The sequence below is a fragment of the Ciconia boyciana genome, chromosome 7 (assembly GCF_034638445.1).
Source record: "Ciconia boyciana chromosome 7, ASM3463844v1, whole genome shotgun sequence".
Lineage (NCBI taxonomy): Eukaryota > Metazoa > Chordata > Aves > Ciconiiformes > Ciconiidae > Ciconia > Ciconia boyciana.
Genome location: NC_132940.1, coordinates 39,984,767 through 40,008,873, shown reverse-complemented (window position 1 = coordinate 40,008,873; position 24,107 = coordinate 39,984,767). Strand labels below are relative to the sequence as shown.

Sequence of the window (24,107 nt, the reverse complement as noted above, 5' to 3'; positions counted from 1 at the left end):
ATTAGCATTTGATTTGTTAATTCATTAATAACATCAGCCCAGAAAACACAAGCACCCTGACTATGTTAGAACTGTTACAATCACTCCAGTCTTATCCAGCCTCTCTTTTCATGATACTCGTAATGACACAGAGGGAAACATACATCAAGTCAAACAAGCAAGCAATTAGAAGCAAGTTTGCCATTGGCATTTGCCTTCTATTTGGCTGAGGGGAAAAAAAACCAAACAAACCCCACAGCAAAACAACAACAACCCACCAGTTTCTTCATGTCCAAGCTTTCAGAGGCAGTGTATGTAGTGACCAGTATTTTTTTCCTTCTCAGTTGATAACTTTCCCTTAAAGATGCAGCACTGTAGGAATGATATGCTTTAGGATGCGCCACTTCTGCAACAGAAGGATCCCTTGACACAGGGAGCTCCTTCATGACCTCATGTTCTATATAATATAAAGAACCATCCACTGAGATCTACATGGTCATTCTGTTCAAGTGCTGTAGTAAAGAATCAAAAACTTAAAACTGTCAGCCAAGGACTTAGGACATTATTGCAGATATCTGTGTTTGGCAGAGTTCATAGGCCATATTCTAACTTAATCTAAATAAAAAGTCTAGTTCTTCCCAAATGCAGCCACGGGCAGAATGTTGATAGGAACTGGAAAATGAAATAACATCCCTATTCTACCCTTATTCAGATTCATTTTCCACTGAAAAGATAAAGGGATGTAAATCAAAAGATTAGCACGCAAGCTCAGACTGTGAGTGACTGAACTGATCTATGACCACAATCATCTGAGGGGCAGTCAGACAGACAACTCTATTGAAGGGCAGGGATAGGTCTGCAATTGTGGAGTTAACTTAAAAGTGGTCTGTAACCTCCAGAGTGAAGAGAAGGCACTTGTTTCCTGTCCAACACCAAGGAATTTGGTATGTTGAAACAGCACTGTTTCATTGAAATGTTGAACTGATTTTCAGACACAAGGAAAACACATAAAAAACTTTTTGCCTGTTTGGTTTGGGTTTTTTTAAAGTACTATTCACATCAAGTTTTCTAAATAAATGTCCTATCTGTCCACTTTTTACTCTCCTCTCCCCTCCCCCTTCTAGATCTCTGGAAATACTAGTTCTTCTTCATCAATTTGAAGTAGAGTCTTTGCTTCCTACACAGGTCTCTTAAAATAGCCTCCCAAGGCAGGTGGGTTCAGGGAAGAGAAAGACACGGCATGGAAGTAGAAATAAAATCACAGCAGTTGGAATGTGAGAGAAATCACACATTAAGCCCTTCTTTCTGCCGCTCTCCCAGCAGAGGAGAGGGGATGGCTATTGAAGGTTACTTCCACTGGCATATGAAATAGTTTATTGAGTGTTTCAGGGCTTGTTCAATATTAAGCACACATCACTGGCTGGAGATGTAAATGAGTAGTGAGAACACTTGTGCCACAAAGCTTTTAGTATCAGGGAGCTGCAAAAGTGGCTACTGCACAGGGGAAGGTGAGCCAGGAGCAGCATTTGTCACTGACAAGAAACACAGTCCCACAGTACCTGAACAAGAAGAGCAGAGCAGGTCTAGCAGCAGTAACAAGGGTGAGCCCAGCAATTGCCAGACATCCCCAGCAATGAGGCAGGTCCAAGGTTAAAGCAGGAAGCCAGCAGACAAGGCACAGTATAGTTTAGGAAACAGCAAAGTCTTGTGCTTAAAGGCAGCTCCTAAGGCACAGCAGAGAGAACCCAGATGAAACTTCTCACAGCTTGGCTATTTCTCAGCAGCCTGATCCAAGGTCACACAGCTGCACTACATCAGAGCTGGGCTGATGCACGGGCAGGCAGCCAAACCCCTGAGGGCAGGGGCAAGAGGTTGCAGAGCCTGTTGGTGCACTCAAGACCCTAATATTTAGTCTTACCACTCTATTTGTCCTAGTGATCACAAACAGCTGAGGACCTAACCCAATCTGTTTGGATAGCGGGACTCATTCTCCAGAATAGTGATGCTAGCAGACTAGAAGAAACAATCAACAGAGGTAGGAAAAATTACATATGCTTCTTGGACTGCACTATTAGAAAAGTGGACCCTCAACTCAAGGGGTGACTAGAAGAAAAGTCAAATTCAGACAATCAGCCAGCAATACTGAAAAAAAAAGCACTACGGGCTTCCTCTGGTCAAAAGGGTATGACCTAGTCAGTCTTACTGCTCTTGCCATTTCATATTCAATTATTCAATAATTACCATAATTTTCAAGAGTAAGATTTACTTGCCATTCTAGAGAGTTTATATTATCTGTCCTGCTAGGATTGCAGTTGTTCTTAAATGGAATCCAAACTTCCTTAATTTAGCTCTATCAGGGAATGTAAGAATAATGCAGGTTAATGCTGTGGATGGGGATACTGAAGTTTGGTCCTGGAACGCTACAGATCACAACTGCTGAATCCAGCTGATGCACAATACCCTGAAGGAGTATATCCCAGAAATTAGACAAAACTCTTTGGATGTCAGGTGTCAGGTTAGTTCCTTGCACAGCAGCCAGAGCAGTGTGAGATACAGTTGGGAGGGGTTGAGATGAGAGTGTTCAGGACACCCTTTGGAGTTTGGCAGAGGATGTGGTAAAGGGAGGTGTATATGAGAATGTGTACTTGGTGGGAAATTGCTTGAATGTTATTTCAATTTGTTGGCTTGGTTCAGCATGTAAGATGTTTATGGCAGTAAGCTGGAGAAGGAATTGGGCATTTTACAGGCAATATACACGTAGGTTGAGAGTGAGAATGAAGATGTTGTGCCATAAAATGAAGTCAGGTTAGGGATTGAATGTGTGCAGGGAGTTACGGTCCAGAGATGGCATCCTGAGTGTTTGTTGGGAGGTCAAAAGGAAGATGGAGGTGTTGTAGGTATACATGTTAATATGGGAGATGCACCGAGTGAACACACAGGGGCTGTACATGGGGTGTGTGAAAACACTGTCAGGTGGGGAATGAGCTTGATGAGGACCAGAAGTGCTAAATGTGTATTTGGACTCAAGACCCAAGTTCCTGTGTTTTGTATGCACACTTATTTTAAGTTGGGCTGGAAAGCTGGGGGTTTTCATGAAGAGAACAAGGAACAGAAAGATACAGGTGGAACTCCTTGATTAGTTTAACATGGGTAACTCTAGGTGAACATAAAGAGGGACAAGTGGGAAAAAGGAGAGGTTCTATCAGACAGTTCCTCAAAAGGCCACAGAGAAGCAGGGGGCTGCCTTGATGGCACTGGCAGCGTTGCAACACGGAATCTGGAAGTGTGTGTAATGGTGATTTCCCTCAGTGGTGCTTACAGTGGAAATACCAGAAGTTCCTGCCATATGTCCCCAGTGATCTAAAACCTGGAGGCCAAAAACCCCTCCTGCGCCCGTATCTCAGTCATACCTGCCCCAAGCCTGTAGATCCACTGTGGTCTCCAGAGCGCAGATATGGGCAGCGCTTGTGACAAACTTCTGTCTATACAGCCGTGTGTGTACCGCTCATGTCCACAGCAGCATTCAAACCACATCTGCTCCTGTGCTGGGTCTTCTAAGAACCTCATAAGCCCTGCAGCTCTCTCACTTTGAAGACAGACACACCAGACTTGCTCCATGCTGGGTGGAAGTGGGGCCAGTTGGTACTCCGGAGCCTCAAGCCCAGATGGAAGCCTGAAGTATTTGACAGGCCTGGCTGCAGGTCCCAGGATGTCTTACGGTAGAGGCGGGGTCCGACTCCTCTGCCTGGGAGGTGAGCGGCGGCGCTCGCCATGACAGGAGCACGAAGCAGTGTCCGTGCCCGGCCACTCTAGAGGCACGGCCGCCCGTGAGGTGGAGGCCCCGAGCGCGAGGGAAAGCCTAAAGCGCCCGGGGCACGGGGCAGCCAACCCGCCGGAGGGGCCCTGCCGGTCAACCGACTCCGCCCGCCTGGCGAGGGAGCGGCGGCGGCCCGCCCTCCGCGGAGCAGGCGTGGCGGCGGCGCTGAGGCGAGGCGACCGTTGCGGCGCGCGCTCGCCCTCCCCTCAGGCCGGCGCCGCGCCCAGGCCGAGGGCGGCAGGGCAGCCCCGCTCCCCGCGGCGGCGCGCCCCGGCCCCGCTAGAGGGCGCTGCGCTCCCCCGCCCCGCGCCGCGGGATGGGCCCCCGCTGCGGGGAGGGCAGCGGCCCGGCCGCGCATGCGCAGTGCCGGGCGCTAGACGGCAGCGGCGATGGCTCCGCAGTGACGGTTGGATCTAACGGTTGCTATTGACATTGCGGCGCGGATCGGGCGGCGGATCCTGTCCCGCGAGCGGCGCCCGCCCCGTGGCCGCGCAGCCAGGAGCCACCGGCCCCGCGGAGGAGGCCGCGGCGGCGCCGCGGTGATGCGGCCGCGCTGAGGCCCAGGTGCATCCGCCTCCCTCCCTCCCCCGCCGCCGGATCGGGCAGCGCGGCCCGGCCCGCCGCCGCCCTGAGCTGGCTTCGCGGTTCCTCCCTGCGGCCGCCGCCATGCCGGGCCGCCGCTGAGGCGCGGGCCGCAGCGGCCGAGGAAGCGTCCGCTCGGAGAGGAGCAGGGCCCGGGGGAGGGCGGCCCGGCATGGCCCGCAGCCTGGAGTAGCGCCGCCGCCGCCGCCTCCCTGCGCTGTGTGGCTGCGGGCGGGCCGAGGCCGCTGCTCGGGAGCGAGGCCCCGCTGGAGGCGGAGGAGGAGCCAGCGCGGCCCCTCTGACAGGGCCGTCGCGGCCTCCGCGCTGCCGCCGCCGCCGCGCGGCTCCAGGTGGCCCCGGACCAAGGTGACACCCGGCCTGCCCCCGCCCCGGGGCCACCTGCCCCCTGGGCCGGCACGGACTCGGCGCCGCGCTTTCTTCTCACCCCGGAGCCGGCGGCGTGCGAGCGGCTGCGATGAACCCGGTGAATGCCACTGCTCTCTACGTTTCAGCGAGCCGCCTGGTGCTCAACTACGACCCTGGGGATCCCCAGTCCTTTACAGAGATTAACAAGCTCCTGCCCTACTTCAGGCAGTCCCTCTCCTGCTGCGTTTGCGGTGAGGATCTTTCTTTTGTTCCCTGCACAATGAGCCCCCCCCGGGGCTCGCCGCACGGCGCTGCGGGGCGGCCCGGGGCCGCGCTGCCCCGGCGGGCTGGCTTCGCCCCGGCACGGCTGCCGGAGGAAGTGCCGCGGTAGGGCTCTTTCCGTCGGCCCCGAGAGCCGGGCTCACGCAAGGCGGCCCGGGAAACTTTTTCTCAGCCTTTCGCCGCGGAGCCCCCGCTCCCGCGGAGCCTCTCGCCGCCGGGGGGGCGGTGGCGGCGGCGGAGCCCACGTGGGCGGGCCGCGCTTCTCCCGCGGGGGCGGCGGGCGGGGGGCGCGGGCAGTGGCGCGATTGTTTTGCAAGTTGGGAAAGGTGGAGTGGACATATTCTTAGGCTTAAACCCGCTCCCCCCCCCCCCCCCCCCCCCGTGCGAAAAACAACCCGAAGTTGGGGGGGAAGTCTGCGGGCAGTATGGGTCAAAAAGATAGAAGGGCGTTAGGGGTCTGTATATTGAATAGCCTGGCAAGCTCTACAGAAAATACTCTGTTGTTTTTGTTGAGAGAGTGTGTTTTGCCCAAAACGCAACACTTTGTTATGGTAACTTTATTTCATAAAGGGTATGGTAGTTATTAGTGGTTATTGGAATACCCTGGTATAGTGGAGTTAATTGCTTTTAAAAAGTGATGATTAAGAGCAAGTATGGTAAAAGATACTCAAAACACAGACCATAGAGGCAGGGAAATAAGAACTTTTTACTTCCCCCCCCCCCCCCCCCTCCTTGAAATGTAAAGAACAAAAAGTAATTCAGATTGAAAGCCAGGAATTTTAAGCACACAGAAACAATGTTTGGATTATTTTTTTTGTGCATAGCAGGTAATTGTCCTGTAACAATAATTACCATAAAAAGCAAATAGGCTGAAAGTCTGCTAGGATTTCCCTGCTCCCTCTCCCCAAAAAAGAGCATTCTTTATTTTGTGGGCAAAGGCAGACATCCGGAATTTCAGTACTACAGTCTGGGGAACATTGGGAAGGAATTGCATTCTGCTGTGTTTATGAACGGGGGGCATGTGTCCGTTCCTGGTAGGAAGCTCCGGAATAAGCTGTCAGCCTTTCTTGAACTTTCCTTTGAAGCCTTGGTCAGTGTTGGGAGAGGGAGTCTGAACTCTGTTAGACCTCTCAGTTGATTAATTTTGTTAATTCTCCTTTTTCCCCTCTGGTAGTTTTAAGTCCTGGCCCTGTGTGTGTTTGTATTTTCCTAACAGAGTGTTTGCATGTGTTTATCTTTACTAATGTGTGTGGTCACACTAAGATTTAATTGAATTACTGGGGTTTATAAAGTTAAATATTTTATTTATTTACAAGATCAGGATTTCAACTGTTGAGGCAGCTAAGTATTGGATGCTTCCTATCTTGTAGCTATTGGCTCCGCCCACTTAAAGTCGTAGAAAATAGAGATCTGTTTGTACTGGGAAAGAAGGAGCCTGTTCCCAGGATCACTGCATCGTCATTTCCTGAAATAATTTGTCTAAGTTTTTTTTTTTTTTCCTCTCATAACCCCGATGTCAATATTGATGCACCTCTCCTCTTGATCTCTTGCTTATTACCTTAGGCCCTGTTAATTCCAATCCCTAACTGTGCTTTTTTCCCATAAATTCTTCTTGCTTTTGGTCAGTCATCAGACTGCTTTTGCCTAAAAATATGGTAATTTTTTTCTGATTTTTTTTTAATAAGTTATTTACATAGGGACTACATGTTTCTAACTATCTGGCTATCTGGTGTCTCTGCTTTAAGACTGGTCTTCTGAAATGTGTTCTTTGTTCTCCTTGCCTTGACTTCTTCCCTTCTTGGCCTTTTGCAATCTTATTTTTACACTCTGCTATTGAAATCGTCTATCTTTAATTTGTCCCTGCCCAAATTCCTGAGCTATTTTTTCCCCTCTTCAGCTTCTCTTGCTTGGCTTTTCTGTCACTCTCAGTTTGGTAGAGAAACCATGCTTTTTAGTTTGTTTTCTTCTATTGACTTGTGCCTCCATGGATATTCCTACTTACAAACGACTTCTTGATGGTTCCACTTTCTCTCTTCATCTCTTATTTTCTTTGAATTTTAAGGTTACTGCTTTGGCTTATATTTTTTTCTACTGTGGCTCGCTTTCAGATAATTGTAGCCGCTGTTTGTTTCAAATATTTTGTCTACGAGTGATTCCCCAGTATTATCTCTTTGTATCTTGGGCTTCTGTTTGCGGCGTGGTAGCATGCAGAGGCGTCAGTAAATACCAGACTCTTCGTGAAGCCATACAGTAAAATACAGTTTCTGTCCTTCAGAGTTAGTAAAGTGTCTTTCTTGAACCTGCAGGCAGTTAGTCATGGCAGAGTGGTCCTCCTTGATACAACGTGGTCCACTCTGGTGTTGACCAGCAGTCATAAATCTTCATCTCAGACTGGTAAAGGCAAATTGACCTTCTTTTTCTTGTTTGGTTTTTGTGTTTCTTTTCTCCCACTTCTGTCATGGGTGAATATTGGTGCCTCTTTCCCTCTTTGGCCCTGTGACCTTGCTATGATATTTTTAAAATACTTTTTTTCCTCTTGTACACAAGTGCTAAGAGCTGTTATACCTTCTGCATATTTAAGGTCATTTAAAGCCAATCCAACTGTCAAAACCTTTTTAACTTTAGTGTTTTAAAAAGTAAAGTTTAAGTGCTGAAGTAAAGATTAGTTTGTGAGATGTCATGATCACAAGAGTGAGTGCTATGACCACCCAAAATTTCACAGTGTGGGTTTTTTTTTTTAAATACTTAAAAGCTTTTCAGATGCTCTCTTCTTTCTACTCTATTTGTCTGTTTAGACTGTGAGATCCAAATATCTGGTTATGGGTTCGTGTACATGGAACTTTGAGTGTCTGGTACTTTCCTTGCACAGATTGTAGTAGAATGCGGTCTTGACTGTAAATGTTTAAAAAGCATGCTTTGTTGGAGAAGTGCTGCATGAATTATCAGTAATGCATAAAACCCCTACACTTGGTTAAAGTCCCAAGGGCAGAACTTCTAGGACTTCCCTTGGGAAATTACTCCCCAAATTAGTGCTCCTTATGTCATCAGCCTTTCCTCAGTGTTTAATCTCTCTGAATGCATTCTGTAGTGCTTTGTTATGCTGTAAGTATTAATTCTGCAGTCAAGATTGTCCCTTTAATTTTAGAGAATAGTTTTTAGAAGAAATTAGTGACAGCTATATAAATCAACTAACATTATTGTGCTTTCGCTATTTTCTCAATGGACTAGACGTAAGCCAACTCATTATCTTTTGATCTGATAGTCTTTTAAACCAGCTGACATAGTAAGGGTGGCAGAAGTTTTTGGAAATTATGAAATTCTAATTAAAGCTCTGATTCTAGATTCAAATTGGCACACATGAAGTTCAATCAGTAGAAAGTCATAATGTAAATACAGTATGCCATTGTAAATTAGTCAACTAAATCTGTTCTAGGTGGATATGAGGTCTCTGTCTTACCTAATGGGTTATGAAGGTTAAATTATGTTGATGGTACGGCGGTGTATGTTTCTAGGGTTTAAGTGTGATCACGTGGTAGTTTCCTAGATGGCGTTGTAGGTGATGCATCGTCCTTTTACAGGGATGTATAAGATGATATTTCCTAGAGCTTCTAAAACTTAAAAATAACTACTCCTGAGTACGCATTAGACAGAAGGTATGTGCCTTATGTGCTTTGAGGATGTGAAATCTGAGTGTCAGTCTCTGGACTAAAGTGATTATTATTAAATTGCATGTTAATACCACATTTAATTTAAAAATAGCTTAGTAGGATTTATGCAACAGAATTCTATGTTTTAAAAGTACTACCTATTGGGATAAAAATCTTCTTAAAAGTGGCTTTCTCTGTTTCAAATACCGTGTAGGTTACTGCAAGTCATTCCAAGGTTCAGTTGGCTTTTCAGCATTAACAGCCTTTTTTGAAATTCAGTTAAAATGCTTGTATGAGATTGCCAGTCAGATCAGCTTAGCTTTTTATCTGTGGAAAACTTCCTCCTGGAACCTCTGAAAGATATTTTAAAAGTGTTCAAAAGATTGTTATTGCTGATTTAGAATGTGAAAGTGCTTGAAAGGTTGCATGGCTTTAGGACAACACTTTACATTTGGCTGGGAACCCAGCTGTAGCGTGTGCTGTAGAAATACAGGGTAAGAATATAGTTCTTGTCTTAAATATCCTGTAATGTAAGTAAGGGGATGTGAGACAACATGTGGCTTAGGGAAGATAAAGGGGTGGGAAAGAACAAAGAAACAACATGGCAGTACTGACTGGTACCTTATACAGCTCCTGTCAAGTGTTTTGAGATAGCTCTTGATAATTTCAGATAGAGGGTTGAAGGCTAAATGGTAACATAGCATTATGGAAGCAACTCCCAAGCATGCGGAATGGCGTGGATTACAAAAAACCCCCAAAATTGTAGATGTTTTGTTTTCCTACTTAAAGATTAGTATAGGGATGTTACTTCCATCCGGCTCTTGTGTAAAAGTATTAGCCTATTTTTTTAAAGTTTTATACTATTAATGTAAGTTGGGTCTTATGGAACTCATTCTGCTAGCTAGGTTTGAAATTTCTCCATAGTGGGTGGTATATTGAGTTTTGTAAAATTTTCCATCTTTGTGCCATCTTGTCCATGTTGTTGGACCTGTGAAGGCTCCTCCTCTTCTTCCTTGCCCCTTGCTGAGCTAATTCTCCATTGCTTCTGCAGTTCTGACTGCTTCCTCCCCTTCACTGATGCGTGGTGTGACCTCCTCCGGACCCCTTGTCTGTAGCACTCAGTGGTGTCGTTATGGATCCGAAGTAGAGCTTATTACTTTAGGCTATACTTTGTCATTGTGAAATTGTGAATTAGACCTCTACAGTTTCATTAAACTTTCATATGAAAATTTCTACAAATATCTAAGGGAAGAAGCACCACAAGGAAGTGGAATGCAAGCGAATTATGGCTCTAGAGTAAGCTGTCTCAATACCATCAGTGAAAAAAAGACTATCTGAGGCATGCAGCAGTTAAGTGACGTCCTTCAGAGAAGAGAAGATAGTTGGATGACATCTAAATAGATTTAAACTTTCTAGAAAATTTGATTACCAGTCACAGAGATGGAAGAAGGCAGAATAAACAAATTCCCACTACTAATAAAACTTAATTATATGTGTGATACTGGATTTTCTGTTTGGGATGTGAGCCATGACTAAGTGAGTTAAGCCTGGATATCAGACTTTTAAAGTGAAAAAGTGTATTCAAGTTTTGTGATGGAAAAGTTTAGCCTAGAACTCTCATTCCTTGTCCATTCTCCTTAGATTAAGGAGAGTGGAGGCTGATTCATGATCTGTGCTGCTAGATCAGAGTTGTCTTTTATGTTTGAAAAGTGATCTGGATTGGTGCTTTTTTTAGGTGTTTTTTCATTGACATTTTCTTCTTTCCTCCATTTTCAATGATGAAAAATACTGTCCAGCTATCACATATGGGTAGTTTTTAAAAGCATGTTATTTTCCCCTTAAAAATTACATGAATGGTTGCCAAAATACTTCTGAATTTCTGAAGAATGTGCAGAATAACCAGAATCTCTGAAACAACCATTGGGGAGCATGGACTATGGGACTGAGTACCTATCAAATACCTTCTGCTGCAGGTATTCTTTTTTTTTGTGTTTTGGAGATAACCAGCATGGGCAGTTGCCTATAAAATGTCCACTCACACGTCTCTGAATACGCCAATTTTTAGCCAACAACATGTTGGATGATTTATCTTCCTTTTAAAATCTCCTTACTTAAATTAACTGTTTCCCTTTCCTGTTTTTAAACCCTGTGTGTGACTTCTGGGAGAACTGCTTTTTCAAGGTTGTCTGCATTGTACTGCATACGTTTTGATGACATAAAGTTCTACCAGTTGAATTTAAATTGGTTTCTAAACTAAAAATACTCCTCTGTCTTAGAACAAAATGGAGAAGAGGAGTAGGAAGAGAAGTTAACTGTGGTTTCCACCATAACAGCTGGTTGATACTGGACTTCAAAAGAAGGTTGCAAAGGGAAGATTGCAGTATTGTGTTCTGATGTCATTTGAGTGTCTGTTTCCTCACTGAGGCAATGGGAGATGATGGATGGGTTTGATGGTCGCCTGAGTATATTGATTAAACTGATTGCATTTCAGAGTGTTTAAAGAAAAGTTAATATGTTGCCAAGAGGCATCTTTATTGGGACAACTTAGTTGTCCGGGTCTATGGACATAGTGCGTTCAAACATAGATTTCTTTGGTTTGTTTTCTTACTATGTTATGATTTACAGATTGGTTTGACTAAATATGGTGTAAGCAGTTGCTGGATATTATGTTGGAATTCTTTATGATGCCAGAAAAGATTCTTTGCATCTAGTGTATGACGTGAGAAATAATGCAGAGCACAACCTTTCTTGAGCACTGTGCTTTCCAGATAGTAAAGATTTTCCTGCTCTTACGGAGAAATTCACTTTGAAGTCCTTCAATGGTGTAGTTTCTTATTCTCTGTCTCTTGAGCCTTGCAGTCACAGCACAGGGCTTGCTCCTTCTCCAGTGGGCTTGAAGAGCACAGTTTACTTTAAGATTGCGTGGTTAATCTTGATGGCCTGAGTGGTTTTGTTTGGTGGGAAAAAAATAGTTTTCATTACTTTTTTTGTTTTTGTGATCAATATAATTAACTTGATCTATAACTTTCAAAGCAAGTTTTAACTTTTTTGAGTGTTTATGCTGCATAGAAACATGTTACATTAATCTTATAGGAGAAATGTTAACTTTGCCATTTAAAACCTCTTAAAATACAGCAACCTTGACTTTTGGAAGACAGCATTACATGAAATTTTTATACTGGATGGTGAAAAAGATGAATTTATTTGTCTTTTTAAAGCCTGTTCATTACAAAGTTTGAACTTTGCCACCTAGTTTGTTAAAAATACATTTAGAATTTTTCCAGTCAGTGATTTTGTAAACACAGACTTTTAAACAGAAATGTAACTTTGACATAGGACTTGGTAAAATATCTTTTGTTGTTTATTATGCAGGGGGTGGAGTCAGAGAACAAAGCAGTCCCTTCTACATTTAAAATGCAATTTGTTGTCATATTTCTGTTTTTTTTCTTGAACTTTAGCTAAAGAGGTTGACTGTATTTCTCCAAATATGCAGAAAAATAGTCTAACTGTATTCTTATCATGGTTAATTTGGGTTCCCATGGTGTTCAGACAAAAATTGTGCAGTTTTTGTTTTTCCAAAGAGTTATACAATCATTAATTCTTTAGTCATGACCATCCCTATATGAGGGTAATAATTTCTGTAGCTAATTTTTCATAGTTGTTTGATGGAAGATGCTCAGAAATATTCAGCAGCCAGCAGAATGTTTTATCTGATAAAATTTTTAAATAAGTCTTTTTTTAATGCTTTTTTGTGTGTCCCCCATATTTCCGTTTCACCTGACGAGGAATCTGTTGATGCTTGTGAATGTCTTTGGACAAATTCTAGTGGCACTGTTGTTGTAGCTGTGGTGATCTAAGAGCAAGATGGTATTTTCAGGAAGAAATACTGTCATTTAGTTCACAGAAACTCTTACTGTTTCAGATCTGAAAAAGGGTTGTGTGCTGAAAGTCTTGGGCAATTATTTATATTTCTAGTATTTGGCTGAATAAAACTATTTCTCTCTATGAAACCTTGTCTCAGAAAAAATTCAAGGGATAAGTACATTTCTACTGTTGTCATTGTGAACTCCTCTTACTTACAATCCGTGTTTTGTAGACATGGGTTCAAAGTTTTGTGCTAGTAATATTGCAGATATCTTGCGTCTTCATGCCTCTCAACCTCTGCAACTCGAGAGTGTGGTCAGTACAAATGCTCATTTGTTTTCTGAACGCTGGGAAGTGGGTGTAGTATATCTGGGTGATGGGCGGCACCTCTGCCAGGTGATCCAGTAGGTTTCTGTGTGATGAGAAAAGTTGCCAAATGTTTTTCTAACTGGGACAATTTGTCAGGGCAGGTGACAGTTTGTCACCAAACCTCCATCTGGTGAATCTGCCTCTTGACTTTGGTGCAATATTTGTGAAATGTATCAACCAGACCAGGGTTCAAGCCCACCATTCTGAGTGTACTGTTTGGAAGGGGTTTATGTTAGGGCTGAGATCTGTGGAAGGAGACCTTTCAGTGTTGTCTTGTCCTTGGCAGTTGTCCCTTGCACTAACCTCTCTAGAAGTTTTCTGGTTTTGAGTGTATTTAGTTATCTTCTTTTCTAGTAAGTATCCAGATCTTTCACCCATATAAAACAGATCTTACACGTTTGTTTTATTTTTCTGCAGATGGTTAACAGATCTTTTCACTACTTATCATATGCCTGCTTGTCAGATACTATCGTTAGATAGTTTTGCAAATAGTGCTTTTATGTTTTTTATCAAACTCTGAAAATGCTACTGCTTTTATCATATTTTTCTTTTGCATGTTTTGCTTTGAAACCTCATTGAGCTACGTATTCTTCAGTTGGTTGTAGCTGATAATTTCTTAGATGAAAAGATGCTGTGTGGGGTTGAAGAAGGGAGCAGTGCAGGGAAGGTGGTGGGGGGAGCAAGCCTTTTCCTTTCAGAGGGTGCCTCAGCTGAAGTGCTTGAGCTGCAGGTAGATGGATAGCTGAACTTCAGAAAGCCTATCAAGTGGTATCACTGGTCGGTGACAACTAGCTCCCATCCTTCAGGGAGGTGGTTAACTCTGAAGCTTGAATGTAGCAATTTGTTAGAGCTTGCTGCCTGTTGCTAATTATTTTAGTAGAAACAATCAGATCATGTTTAATCCAGAAATGAAAACGCTGAAAGTGTAGCAGCCTAACTGTTAAATCTCCAGCTTCTCGTTATTACTTTGAGGTGCTTGCCATATATTAATTTTAAGTGTAGCATAGAAGTATATGTGTGCTTCATCAGATTGATTATAGCTTCCTGGTTTTTGAAACTTGCTAAATTCACAGAGCTGTAGAATTTCTATTTGACTAATCCAAAGTTCTAATCCAAGAATCTAAAGTTCACAGAAGCTTTTTGTAGTCTTGGTTTAAAAATGAAATCATAGTCATTGTAATGTTTGATGTTAACAGATTAACTGGTGTGGGTGAGCTTTCTTCTTACCTTCCTTCTTACTGTCTTCATGGATGCCAGTCCTACTCTTGCGTTGTGTAGCAGATATGCCGCTTCAGTCGGCTCGAGAGTGAAAGGAGTAGAGGGCTGGGCTGTTGAGCTTTCCAATTGCTTGCTGCACACTATAAAACGAGGGTGATTTCTGGTGATACAAATGCAATCGAGGACTAAAGCCTCTGTTTTGGCAGACAAATGTTGGAGATTAACCCCAGTGATACATTTATTTCTACTTCTAACAAAATTTGATGTAATAATTTTTTCTAGTTTAGTTCATCAAATTAAGATTTAATAGTTACATCATTCTTAAGACTTTGGAGTTTTAAAAAATATCAATATATTATGTTTCAGTAGACTTTTCCAAGGGCACTAAATGAGTTACTTGTGTTGAGCCCCGTTTCTAGGGCATTATATTTCTGCCTTTGCTGAGGACAGATGAGAATGGAAGGAGGTGGCTTGTTTTGACTCAAGTCTTTCTTCTCAGTGAATTTCATCCATTTGGAGTGCGGTTGCAGGATATATACACCTAACAATTGCTTTGATTCCCAATTCTTCTCCTCCCTTTGGTCTCTGAGATACAATTTGCAGATGGTTCCCCTCTTCCTGCAGCTGTGAAGTAATGCTCATTAAGGAACACAATAGGAAGTATTCCTTGTGGTTTAAATGACCTCCCTCCTGGTAGCAGCCTTTCCAGGACAGCTGTGATATTTTGTAAATAATATATTAAAGTATTTCCTCTGTATATGCTGCTTATTAATTGTAAGTGCTCATATGTAGATGTTCAGTAAACCTTTCTGAAAGTAGGATAGTTAAGATCTGATGCTGTTTAGGGAAAGCCTCTTTATTGGAGGCTTTGTAAGAATGTGATTTTGCTTTTGGTGTTTAATATACCCCTTGCAAAAGGGTGAGAAAAGGCAAGGCAAAGTTTGGTAATACCAAGCTATTTAGGGTAGTAAAAATGAAGGCCTGCGTGGAGTAATCATGGAAGGATCTTATGTGCATGAATGAATGCACAATAAAAAGACAAATTAAATGTTGCTTAGATAAATATTAAATTATAAACATGGAAAAATATTAACTTCTCAGAGCCCACCATTTTTATATCTTGCAGATCTATATAAATTTGTAAGTTTATAGAAAGGGGTAGCACTAATGGCTACCAGCCAAAAGTGAGATCTTGGCCTTGCAATAGAAAACTCCATGAGAATATCAGCTCAGTACTGAGTATCAATCAAAAAAGCAAAGCAAATGCTAAAAATCAGGACTGGAATAGAGAATAAAGTGGAGAACTTTATTATGGCACTGTATAAAGCTGTGGTTCACCCGTATCTTACAGTGTTGCAGTTGCGGTCCCCCATCTCAAAAAAGAACTGTGGAAGAGTTAGGGGAAGGCTGATCCAACATAAGGAACAACTTCTGTACAGTCCAGAAAAGAGACAACTTGGAGGGTTACGTGGCAGATGTCTGTAAAACTGTGAGTAGTGTGGAAGGAGAGGATAGGGATTGACTGTTGCCTCATCCAACATAAGAACCAGAGATTGTCAAGTGAAACTAGTAAGAGTAATGTTCAAAACAAAAAGGTCATGCTCAGTGCAACGGGTAGTTGATCAGGGAACTTTTTGTCAAAGCCTGTTGTGACTGATTACATTTTAAATAGTTAGGAGATGAGGCAAGCCTAAGGAGAGAATCTGGGGGTTGCTGAGTACGTGGACATCCCATCTCCCATGACAAGTATCTCAGCTAATAATGGTGAAAAGCTGGGCAAGTGTTAAGAGTTTGCTTGCCTTGTTCTTACTCCATGCCCGAAGCATCTGCTTTTGGCCACTAGTGAGATGGCTGACTGGGATAGATGGATCTTTGGTCTAACTCAGTGTGATTATTCTTAGGAGTTTGAGGATGGGCTAGGTAACATCTTGGAATCCTTCCTGGCTTTATTTTCATGGTGGAGTTCATAATCTTAATCTGGGAAGATCTGGTAATTTGCAGCATCAAATGAGTGTTATGCCTTGGGAGCCTGTACAGCCAGCAGTTTGGAACATCCCAGAGCTTAGTACCTCCAGATTCTGGGTAGCAGCTTGGGTGTTCTCTTTCTGGGTCAGTGTTGCTGACTTAATACTGTTCCCTGAGTATTAAAAGTAATGAAACTTAATTGTCTGTGAATTTGCATTTCATGGTTGACTTTTTTTATCTTAACGATACTAAAGCTGAAGAGAGTGACAGGTGCCAACCTATACAAGAGAGAAGCTTTGACTGAAGAATTAATATTCAATGAGATATGAGCTCAAGCTGAAAATATTCCCACAGCTCAGGCATTCCTAATGTCTCTCCTGTGTAGTTGCCTGGCATTTACTAAGAGTAGAACTTGCTCTGTTCTTGCTTCTGTTCTTCCGTTCAGTGAGAGCATGTAAAGTGTTTTGTCTTGTCTGTCCGTCTTTTTTTTTTTTTTTTTTTTTTTCCCCTCAAAGCTTCTGGAAATTTAACTTTTCAGTATCCTCTTTTAGCATTCATACCTATTCAACAGTTTCAGCCAGATTTATTTTGGGAGAAATAAAGTGCACAGTTGGTGATGACTTTTTTTTTTTAAATCTAATTAAAAGTTAAGTTGGTATATTGTTTATTTGGTTCCATCTCTGAAGTATTTTAGTGCTTCATAATCTGTAAAGCATTGATCATCATATCTCATACTTAATCATCATAAGTAGCAAAAAGAGGCTAAAGGTGGACCAAGGAGCACACCCAACTGCTTTGTTTAATTGGGTATTAATGTTGGTGGGCTTTTGGTCCTGGAAGCGCTGTGGATGCCTGTAGTTTTATGATGGCTTCTGAAGTCTCAAAGCATTAAATGAAAGAGCGTTAGGTGTGTTTGCCCCATGCATTGGTCCCAGCAGGGCTTTCTGCCTGTCCTGTTGGAAAGACTCAATATCCAGAAGGGATAGACAGTTGTTTGTGAATTCTTTGTGCTTAAGGACATGACTTCTGAGACTACCTGATGTGATTTAAAGCTTTGTTTTTGTTTTTCCCCATGGGAGTTAGGGACTTTTCTCACAAAATCAAATCCAATCTTAGGACCATGGTGGACATCTCTGCCTGGATTGCTGTGTATATAGTGTCATTTAAAGGGAACTTAAAAAACAAAAAATTGACTGCAGGTTAGATTGTGTGACTTCACGTTCCATGTGTTGGCTTTAAATTTTCACTGCTTAACTTGAAGAGTGTTTTGCAATTGTCTTGTCATGGTGGGGTCTTGTGGAGTCACCCTTCCTTGGTCAGCCCTTCCTCATTAGGTTAGCAAAGAAAAGTTAAATACCTAGTCTTTGATTGTGAAGTGCATTTCCCATCAAGTATTGCTGTAATTGTGCTTTGAACCTTTCTCCATTTTACAGCCTCTTCTATTCAATGTTCCTCCTGCATGGCTTTCAATTAGCTTGTTCAAATACTGCGCGTTTCCCTACAGCCCCTGTTCCAGTTGCGCTGTAATGACAGTTCTCAGTATTTGATGTTGTGTAGATGTGTGCCACCTGCTAGCTTTCCAAACAGTTATATTTTCTCTCAATGTATTAAAAAAATACTATGTAATGATGACTTCAGCACTGACTCTTGTTATTTGTTGCTCAAAAACCAGTTTACATCAAGCCACTCTTACTGAAAAACAGCTCAGAGGGAGGTCTGGAGCAGCCCTTTCCCAAAGAGGTACCAAGGGATTCAGATTTCAAAGGGAGAATGGGATAGTCTGCTTGCTCATGGAATTCAACAGTGTTGCAGAATTACTGTGCTAATGCAAATTTCCTATTTAAACACATGCAAAAAGTTGAATTTCCAAAAGTTGTTTGAATAGTGAAAAGTACGGAGGGTTAGGTTAGGAAAGGGGGTGGAATGTTTTGGCAAAAGCTACAGAGCGAGGGACGAGTTTCATATTTTAAGTGCAACTACAGCCAAAGGTTAGTATAGTATGTCTTGTTCTTCTACCTAAGGGCTTGGGTTCTCGACTAAGGTAATACAAGGTGGAAAGGTTGGGGTTTATTCCTTAGTTGGTAACTCAGTCCACTCGACTAGGTCCAGTTAAGTATATCCCTTCAAAGTGGTATTATGAGAATTGGTTACGGAAGGTTCGTGTGATTAAAATTTCCTTGGCAAGTGAGTGATGAGGGAAGATATCTGTATATTTTATAAGATTTTTTTTTTTTTTTATCTTGGCCTGTTTTAATATATGCGCTTTGCTTTCTCTTCCCAAATTGTTTCATTTTATTCATTTGTTCATAACAGCATGTTTTCACTTTGGAAAATCTGGGTGAGAATTCCCTGATGGCTGTAACTCATCCAATAAAGGCTCCTTATGGGGAGAAATGTCTGATCAAAGCTGAAAATCTGCTGCTTGGAAAGGAGGGGAAACCTGTTGCTGTAGATTACTATAGATACTCTGAAATTTAATTTAGGTGTTAGAATCTTTCTGGCCTAGAGATGGCTAGAAATAGCAAAGCAATACTGTAATTCTCTGGATCTAGTTACTAGTTGGATTATTTCTATGCAGAATTTCAGTTACCTCTGTCCTTTCATATTTTATCCTGATGTGCTATTTGGTTTGTTCCTAAATAAAAACAATCTTCCAGGTTTTTACAGTTTTAGAGATCTGGAGATATAACCTTCCAGATTGTCAGTATTGGGTGTCTGAAACTTTCTGTGCTGTCAGGTGTGTTGATTCCTTTAGCAACTGATTTTTATTAGTTTTTTATTCTTAACAGTAAGATCTTGGAGAAAATGCTTTCTTCTGATTTCTTTACTCCTGCCCAGGAGATGAGCTGTTGCTGACACTTTGAAGTATTTAAGCATCATGGCTATGACAGTACTGCCATTTTAAGTATTATTTCAATGATACATGTCTGAACTGGAAAACTGGGAGCCACCACTCCCTGGGATAGGTTAATAGTTGCCTTGTTGCACCTTCTGGTTCGGCACAAGAGTAATCTGTTAGAGAGCAATATAGTCTTTTTTTTTTTCCCCCCATTTTTATTAAAATATATTACTAGGTGTTTTATTCAATGTTTATAAGAATGCATGGGATCCATTTAACTTTTTGTTGCTTGCAAAATTAAAAACTTTGTGCTTTATTCATGGCATTGACTGTCATAAAGCTAGGCTCTATTTTTAGTCCCAGCTAAAAGAAAAGTAAAACAGTCTGCCGTGTCTTCTTTCCTTTTGGGGTTGATATCTAATCATTTTTACGTTCCTTTTAGGGTTTCCGTCTGCTCCGTTGCCATCTGTTTTCACTAATTTCATTAAAATCTCTGCAGTAGCTCTTCATGGGAGTTTATTGTTGCACTTTTTGTAAATTTATAGAAATCTTGTGTGTTTTGTAAGTTTCAATGGAAGAAACTGCTGAAGAGGACAAGAGGATTGGTAGTGTTTTAGCTGAGAGTTTCTAAAGGCTGCAGCAACACAACAAATTATGGTGTGATGGTTTTCTTTTTTTTTTTTTTAATGTTGTGTTAAAACCAGATATGGCTGCTGTGAAAATTACTACAGACTGTTGTTTGGATGGTATGTTTTCTTGTGACTTACTGAACGCTTTCAGGCAATTTTTCTGGTAGTACAAAAAATTAATCCTGGAAACCTGCCTTGAGTCCATTGTAATCTTTCTCTTTCTTTTTTCCTTAGGAAATTTGCTACAAGACCCCATTGCTCCTACCAACTCCACATGTCAGCATTATGTCTGCAAAACTTGTAAAGGCAAGAAGATGATGATGAAACCGTCATGTAGCTGGTGCAAGGACTATGAACAGTTTGAGGAGAATAAGCAGCTAAGCATCTTGGTGAACTGCTATAAGAAACTCTGCGAATACATAACGCAAACTCCACTGGCACGAGATATTATCCAAGCAGTTGATTGTTCTGCAGATCTTTTGGCTTTGCTCAAAGATGGCTCACCACTCCATGAAGAGACAGAAAAATCTTCCGATACAGCCTTGGCTTTGTGTTTGACACATTCCCCAGTACCTTCAACCTCAGAACTCACAACTGATCCTCCAGCTAGTTTTACGTCAATACCTGAAAGCACACACAACATAGATATTAGAGGTTCCGTTATCAACGGGTTGCCCAATTGTAATGGGCTTTCGGTAGATAAACTTGGAGTGAATATTCCTTCTCCTGAACACGCAAACACAATTGATGTCTGTAGTACTGGAGAGTATATAAAAACTGAAGATATCTCTAGCAGCCTGCAGCCTGTGTGTGATACAGTTTCTACTAGTGACTTGTGTACGACAGGCATTGACATCTGCAGTTTCAGTGAAGATATAAAACCAGGTGGCTCGCTTCTCCTTAGTGTTGAGGAAGTTCTCCGGAGCTTAGAGACCGTTTCGAATACTGAAGTCTGTGATTCTAATTTGCAGCCCAGCTTGGAAGCAAACATGACTAATGGCCCTTTCCTGCAGCTTTCTCCCCCCCCTCTTAGCCATAACATTTTCATGTCCACAGATGCTTCTCCTCACGGAATCTCCTGTACAGCAGCGACGCCTAAGGTAGTTAAGTTAAACAGAAAGCGATCTCGATCAGAAAGCGACAGCGAAAAGGTTCAACCTCTACCCATTTCCAGCATCATCTGTGGCCCAACATTGGGAGCATCAGCTCCTGTAACAGTGAAACAGGAAAATAAAATGTCTTTGCAGCCTATTGCAACTGTACCTAATGGAGGCACTACTCCCAAAATAAGTAAAACTGTGCTCCTGTCTAACAAAAGCATGAAAAAGAATTTAGAACATGCCCCTAAGAAATCTCACCCAAAAGCCAAACCAGGGGTGCTGAAAACAAAAGACAAAGCAAAGGAGAAAGTTCCTAGCAGTAACGTTATGCCAGGAAGCCCAACAAAAACTGTGTATAAAAAGCCACAAGAAAAGAAAGGGTGTAAATGTGGTCGTGCCACCCAAAATCCAAGTGTTCTTACATGCCGTGGCCAACGCTGCCCTTGCTATTCTAACCGCAAAGCCTGCCTTGACTGCATATGCCGTGGCTGCCAAAACTCGTACATGGCTAATGGGGAGAAGAAGCTGGAGGCATTTGCAGTGCCAGAAAAGGCCTTGGAGCAGACTAGGCTTACTTTGGGCATTAATGTGACAAGCATTGCGGTGCGCAATGCCAGCACAAGCACCAGTGTAATCAATGTGACAGGGTCACCAGTAACTACGTTTTTAGCTGCCAGTACACACGATGATAAAAGTTTGGATGAAGCTATAGACATGAGATATGACTGTTGAATCTTTCTTTTTCCCTGCCATCAGTAGGGGAACTGCTACAGTTTTAAGGCAGCTATGGTTCTGTTTAACTTGCTGGAGCTCCTGCGTTTAGATCACTTGTATCAAGTGTTTTTCATTGCTATGTTATGTGTATTAGTGTCTGGGAAATAGTTGCAGATGATGGAGGAGTTACCCTAAAACTGTTTTTAGTTCTTACAGCACCTCATAGTTTGAGATCAGTTGCTGATGTAAATGATTTTATCACAAGATCTTTGGCAAGGAATATATTAACCTCATTGTACTTGGTCATGCTTTGTGCTCAGTCAAAGCTTCTGCTTAAATGTAGGAAAGTGGTATCTAGTTAGTCCATCTAAACTGTGCTAGATTATGATGTAGAAAAGTAATTGTCAATTAGTTGCAGTCACCATACTAGAAAAAATCACCTAATATTCCTGTAGGAAATGCAGCATTGAGCTGGAGAATACAGTGTGAAAAGGGTAGATAATTTCCAATTGTGAGAATTGATTATCTACTCTATGGAACAGTTTAAAAATAAAAAAGATTAGTAATATACTGAGAAAGCTAATAGCCCAAAAAGCAGACAAGGGTCAGGAAGATCAGTTGGTTACATATGAACATCAAACTGCTGACTCGGATACACTGTCCCCGTTAACAAAATCATTCATTTTTTTGTTTTCTTGAGAATTCCACAGGTCATGTTCCCAATCAGTTATGCCCTGTGTGCCATCTCGGCTTGTTTGACATGTTACTGACTATTTTGGCTGAGGTGAGAAAATTGCTTGTACGCAAAGAAGGCTCAAGTTTTATTAGCGCCATTCTCTCCCCCTGCTGCCCCCCTGCCTTTTTTTGGAGTTCCTGCTGATTTTACTGCTGTTGCTTCTAGAAAAGAGAGGGGATTTTGTGGGTTACAGAGAGACTCCTTGGTTGATTTCCCCTCTCTGTGCTGCTGATCAGTGCCTGGGATACACAGAGACTTCCACAGCAGTTACCACTGTTGGGGGGTTTTGTTTGTTTGTTTGTTTTATTAAGTTTGTACCACAATAGACCTGGGACCCATCCCCTTGAGTGTAGTTCTTCACTGACAGGCATCTTTCAGCTGGGGCAGAGGATCGATTGCTATCTAACGTCAAATATTTCGGATGTTTGTTAGACAGAATAAGCTATATAACTCACTCCACCTACAATCTGTCTCATTTTTCGCTAATATGTTGAAAGTAGCTTTTGAAGGTCAGAGCTTTTCAACCTGGCTCTAAAATGGAAAAATAACACAAGGTTGTCAAAGAGCTTGTCTCAGAAAGTTAAAATTAAAGCGCCTTTGTAGGAATTCAGCTTCATACAAAAATGGTTTATTTCGGCATAATTCCCTAAATAAGAGTACAAGAGGAAGAATTTAGTCTTGCATTTAGAGCTTCATAAAAAAGTCAGATTACTTTGTGAAAGCAGAAATTTATCCTCTTTGAATGATACAGCACAAATTAAACATGGGCTGACTAGAACCCAAAACATTACTTTCTAATTTGAAAGGCAATTCCTGTTTCAACAGCATGTTAAATAGTATGTGAATTTTTTGAGTTACTTTACTGCTTCCATCTTTCCTTTTATTCATCCAATGAACCCTGCAGCGCTTTCTGACCTAACGTTAGGTGTATTTTGATTTGGCACAAAGCATGTACAATGATAGTTCCTCACCTAAGAAATAAGCAAAAACCTTTGGACACAAATGACACCTCCTTTTGTTTTGTAGTGTACCATGGTGTCATTTTCTGTGAATGTGGTCAGATCTTTTTGTTGGTTTTGGTTTGTTTCTCCCCCCGTCTTTTTTGTGGGGTGGGTAGGGTGGGGGGTTAAAGCCATAGGAAGAAAAATGTGATGTACGTGTCCAGTCTGTACTTTTTTGTTTTTGTTTTGCAAGAAGAGTTGAAAAATATTTTTGATAATGAGTAAATGGTGGAAAATGCTCTTAGTATTCTTGTCTTTATTTGCCAACCCAGGTACCTAAAACCTGTGTTTTTTAGCCCTCATGAGATTTAACGATGTCCTATTAAAATGTATTTAGTTAAACTTGTATGTGATTTTTGTGTTGACCCAAAAGGATCCTACCATTTTCTAATTTGGTGGTTTGATCGTGACCTACTGATGTAAATCTGTTTATTAGTCCACTACGTGTAAGAAAAGTAGCCAAACCAGAGTCTGATTTAAGGGGAGTAAACTGCACAGCATGGGTTGTTTCTGAATGCTTTTGCAGAGCTGTTAAGTTTTGCTGAGATTGTTGATGGTACATTTATTAGGACTTTCATTAAATTAAATACATAATACCTTTGCTCCAGAAATGTGGGAGTACTTGGAATCTTTGCTATCTCACTGCTGCATTAAATATGGTACCAAAAGTTGGAGAATTTAGGTCAAGTGTGTTCTGGAACCATCGGCAGGAGAGCCCTGATCGTTAATGTAAAATTGCAAATGGTAGATTCAGGTTGTTTCTAAAAACATTTCCTTTTATGCTGCCACGTTCTTGAAATGTGTATTAAAATTCAAATTGATTTAATAAATGTTAGTTTTCTAATTCTATTTTGCAACTGCTAAGGGCATCAGTGTGGCATATGTTGAACTTATTGTCTAAATACTACTTGGTGCATTGATGACTAATTCTGTAATTGTTTAAATTAGGGTTGGCTTGGTTTGGTTTTCTTAACCTCCTGGCTAGTTGTTCTTGAATAA

General features: G+C 41.9%; 1 protein-coding gene across 1 annotated transcript; it reads left to right on the top strand.

The window, feature by feature from the left end:
* Positions 1-4,145: 4,145 nt before the first annotated feature.
* On the top strand, positions 4,146-23,913 carry MSL2 (MSL complex subunit 2). Its single transcript, XM_072867669.1, has 2 exons — positions 4,146-4,995; positions 19,792-23,913. The coding sequence occupies exons 1-2, from the start codon at positions 4,854-4,856 to the stop codon at positions 21,387-21,389; spliced, it is 1,740 nt and encodes a 579-aa protein (XP_072723770.1). The 5' UTR covers positions 4,146-4,853; the 3' UTR covers positions 21,390-23,913.
* Positions 23,914-24,107: the final 194 nt, after the last annotated feature.

Excerpts from the sequence above, each read along its gene's own strand:
- MSL2 (XM_072867669.1), top strand. The coding sequence starts at position 4,854 with ATGAACCCGGTGAATGCCACTGCTCTCTACGTTTCAGCGAGCCGCCTG. Across the intron at positions 4,996-19,791 it reads CCTCTCCTGCTGCGTTTGCG|GAAATTTGCTACAAGACCCC; the intron begins GTGAGGATCTTT and ends TTTTTTCCTTAG.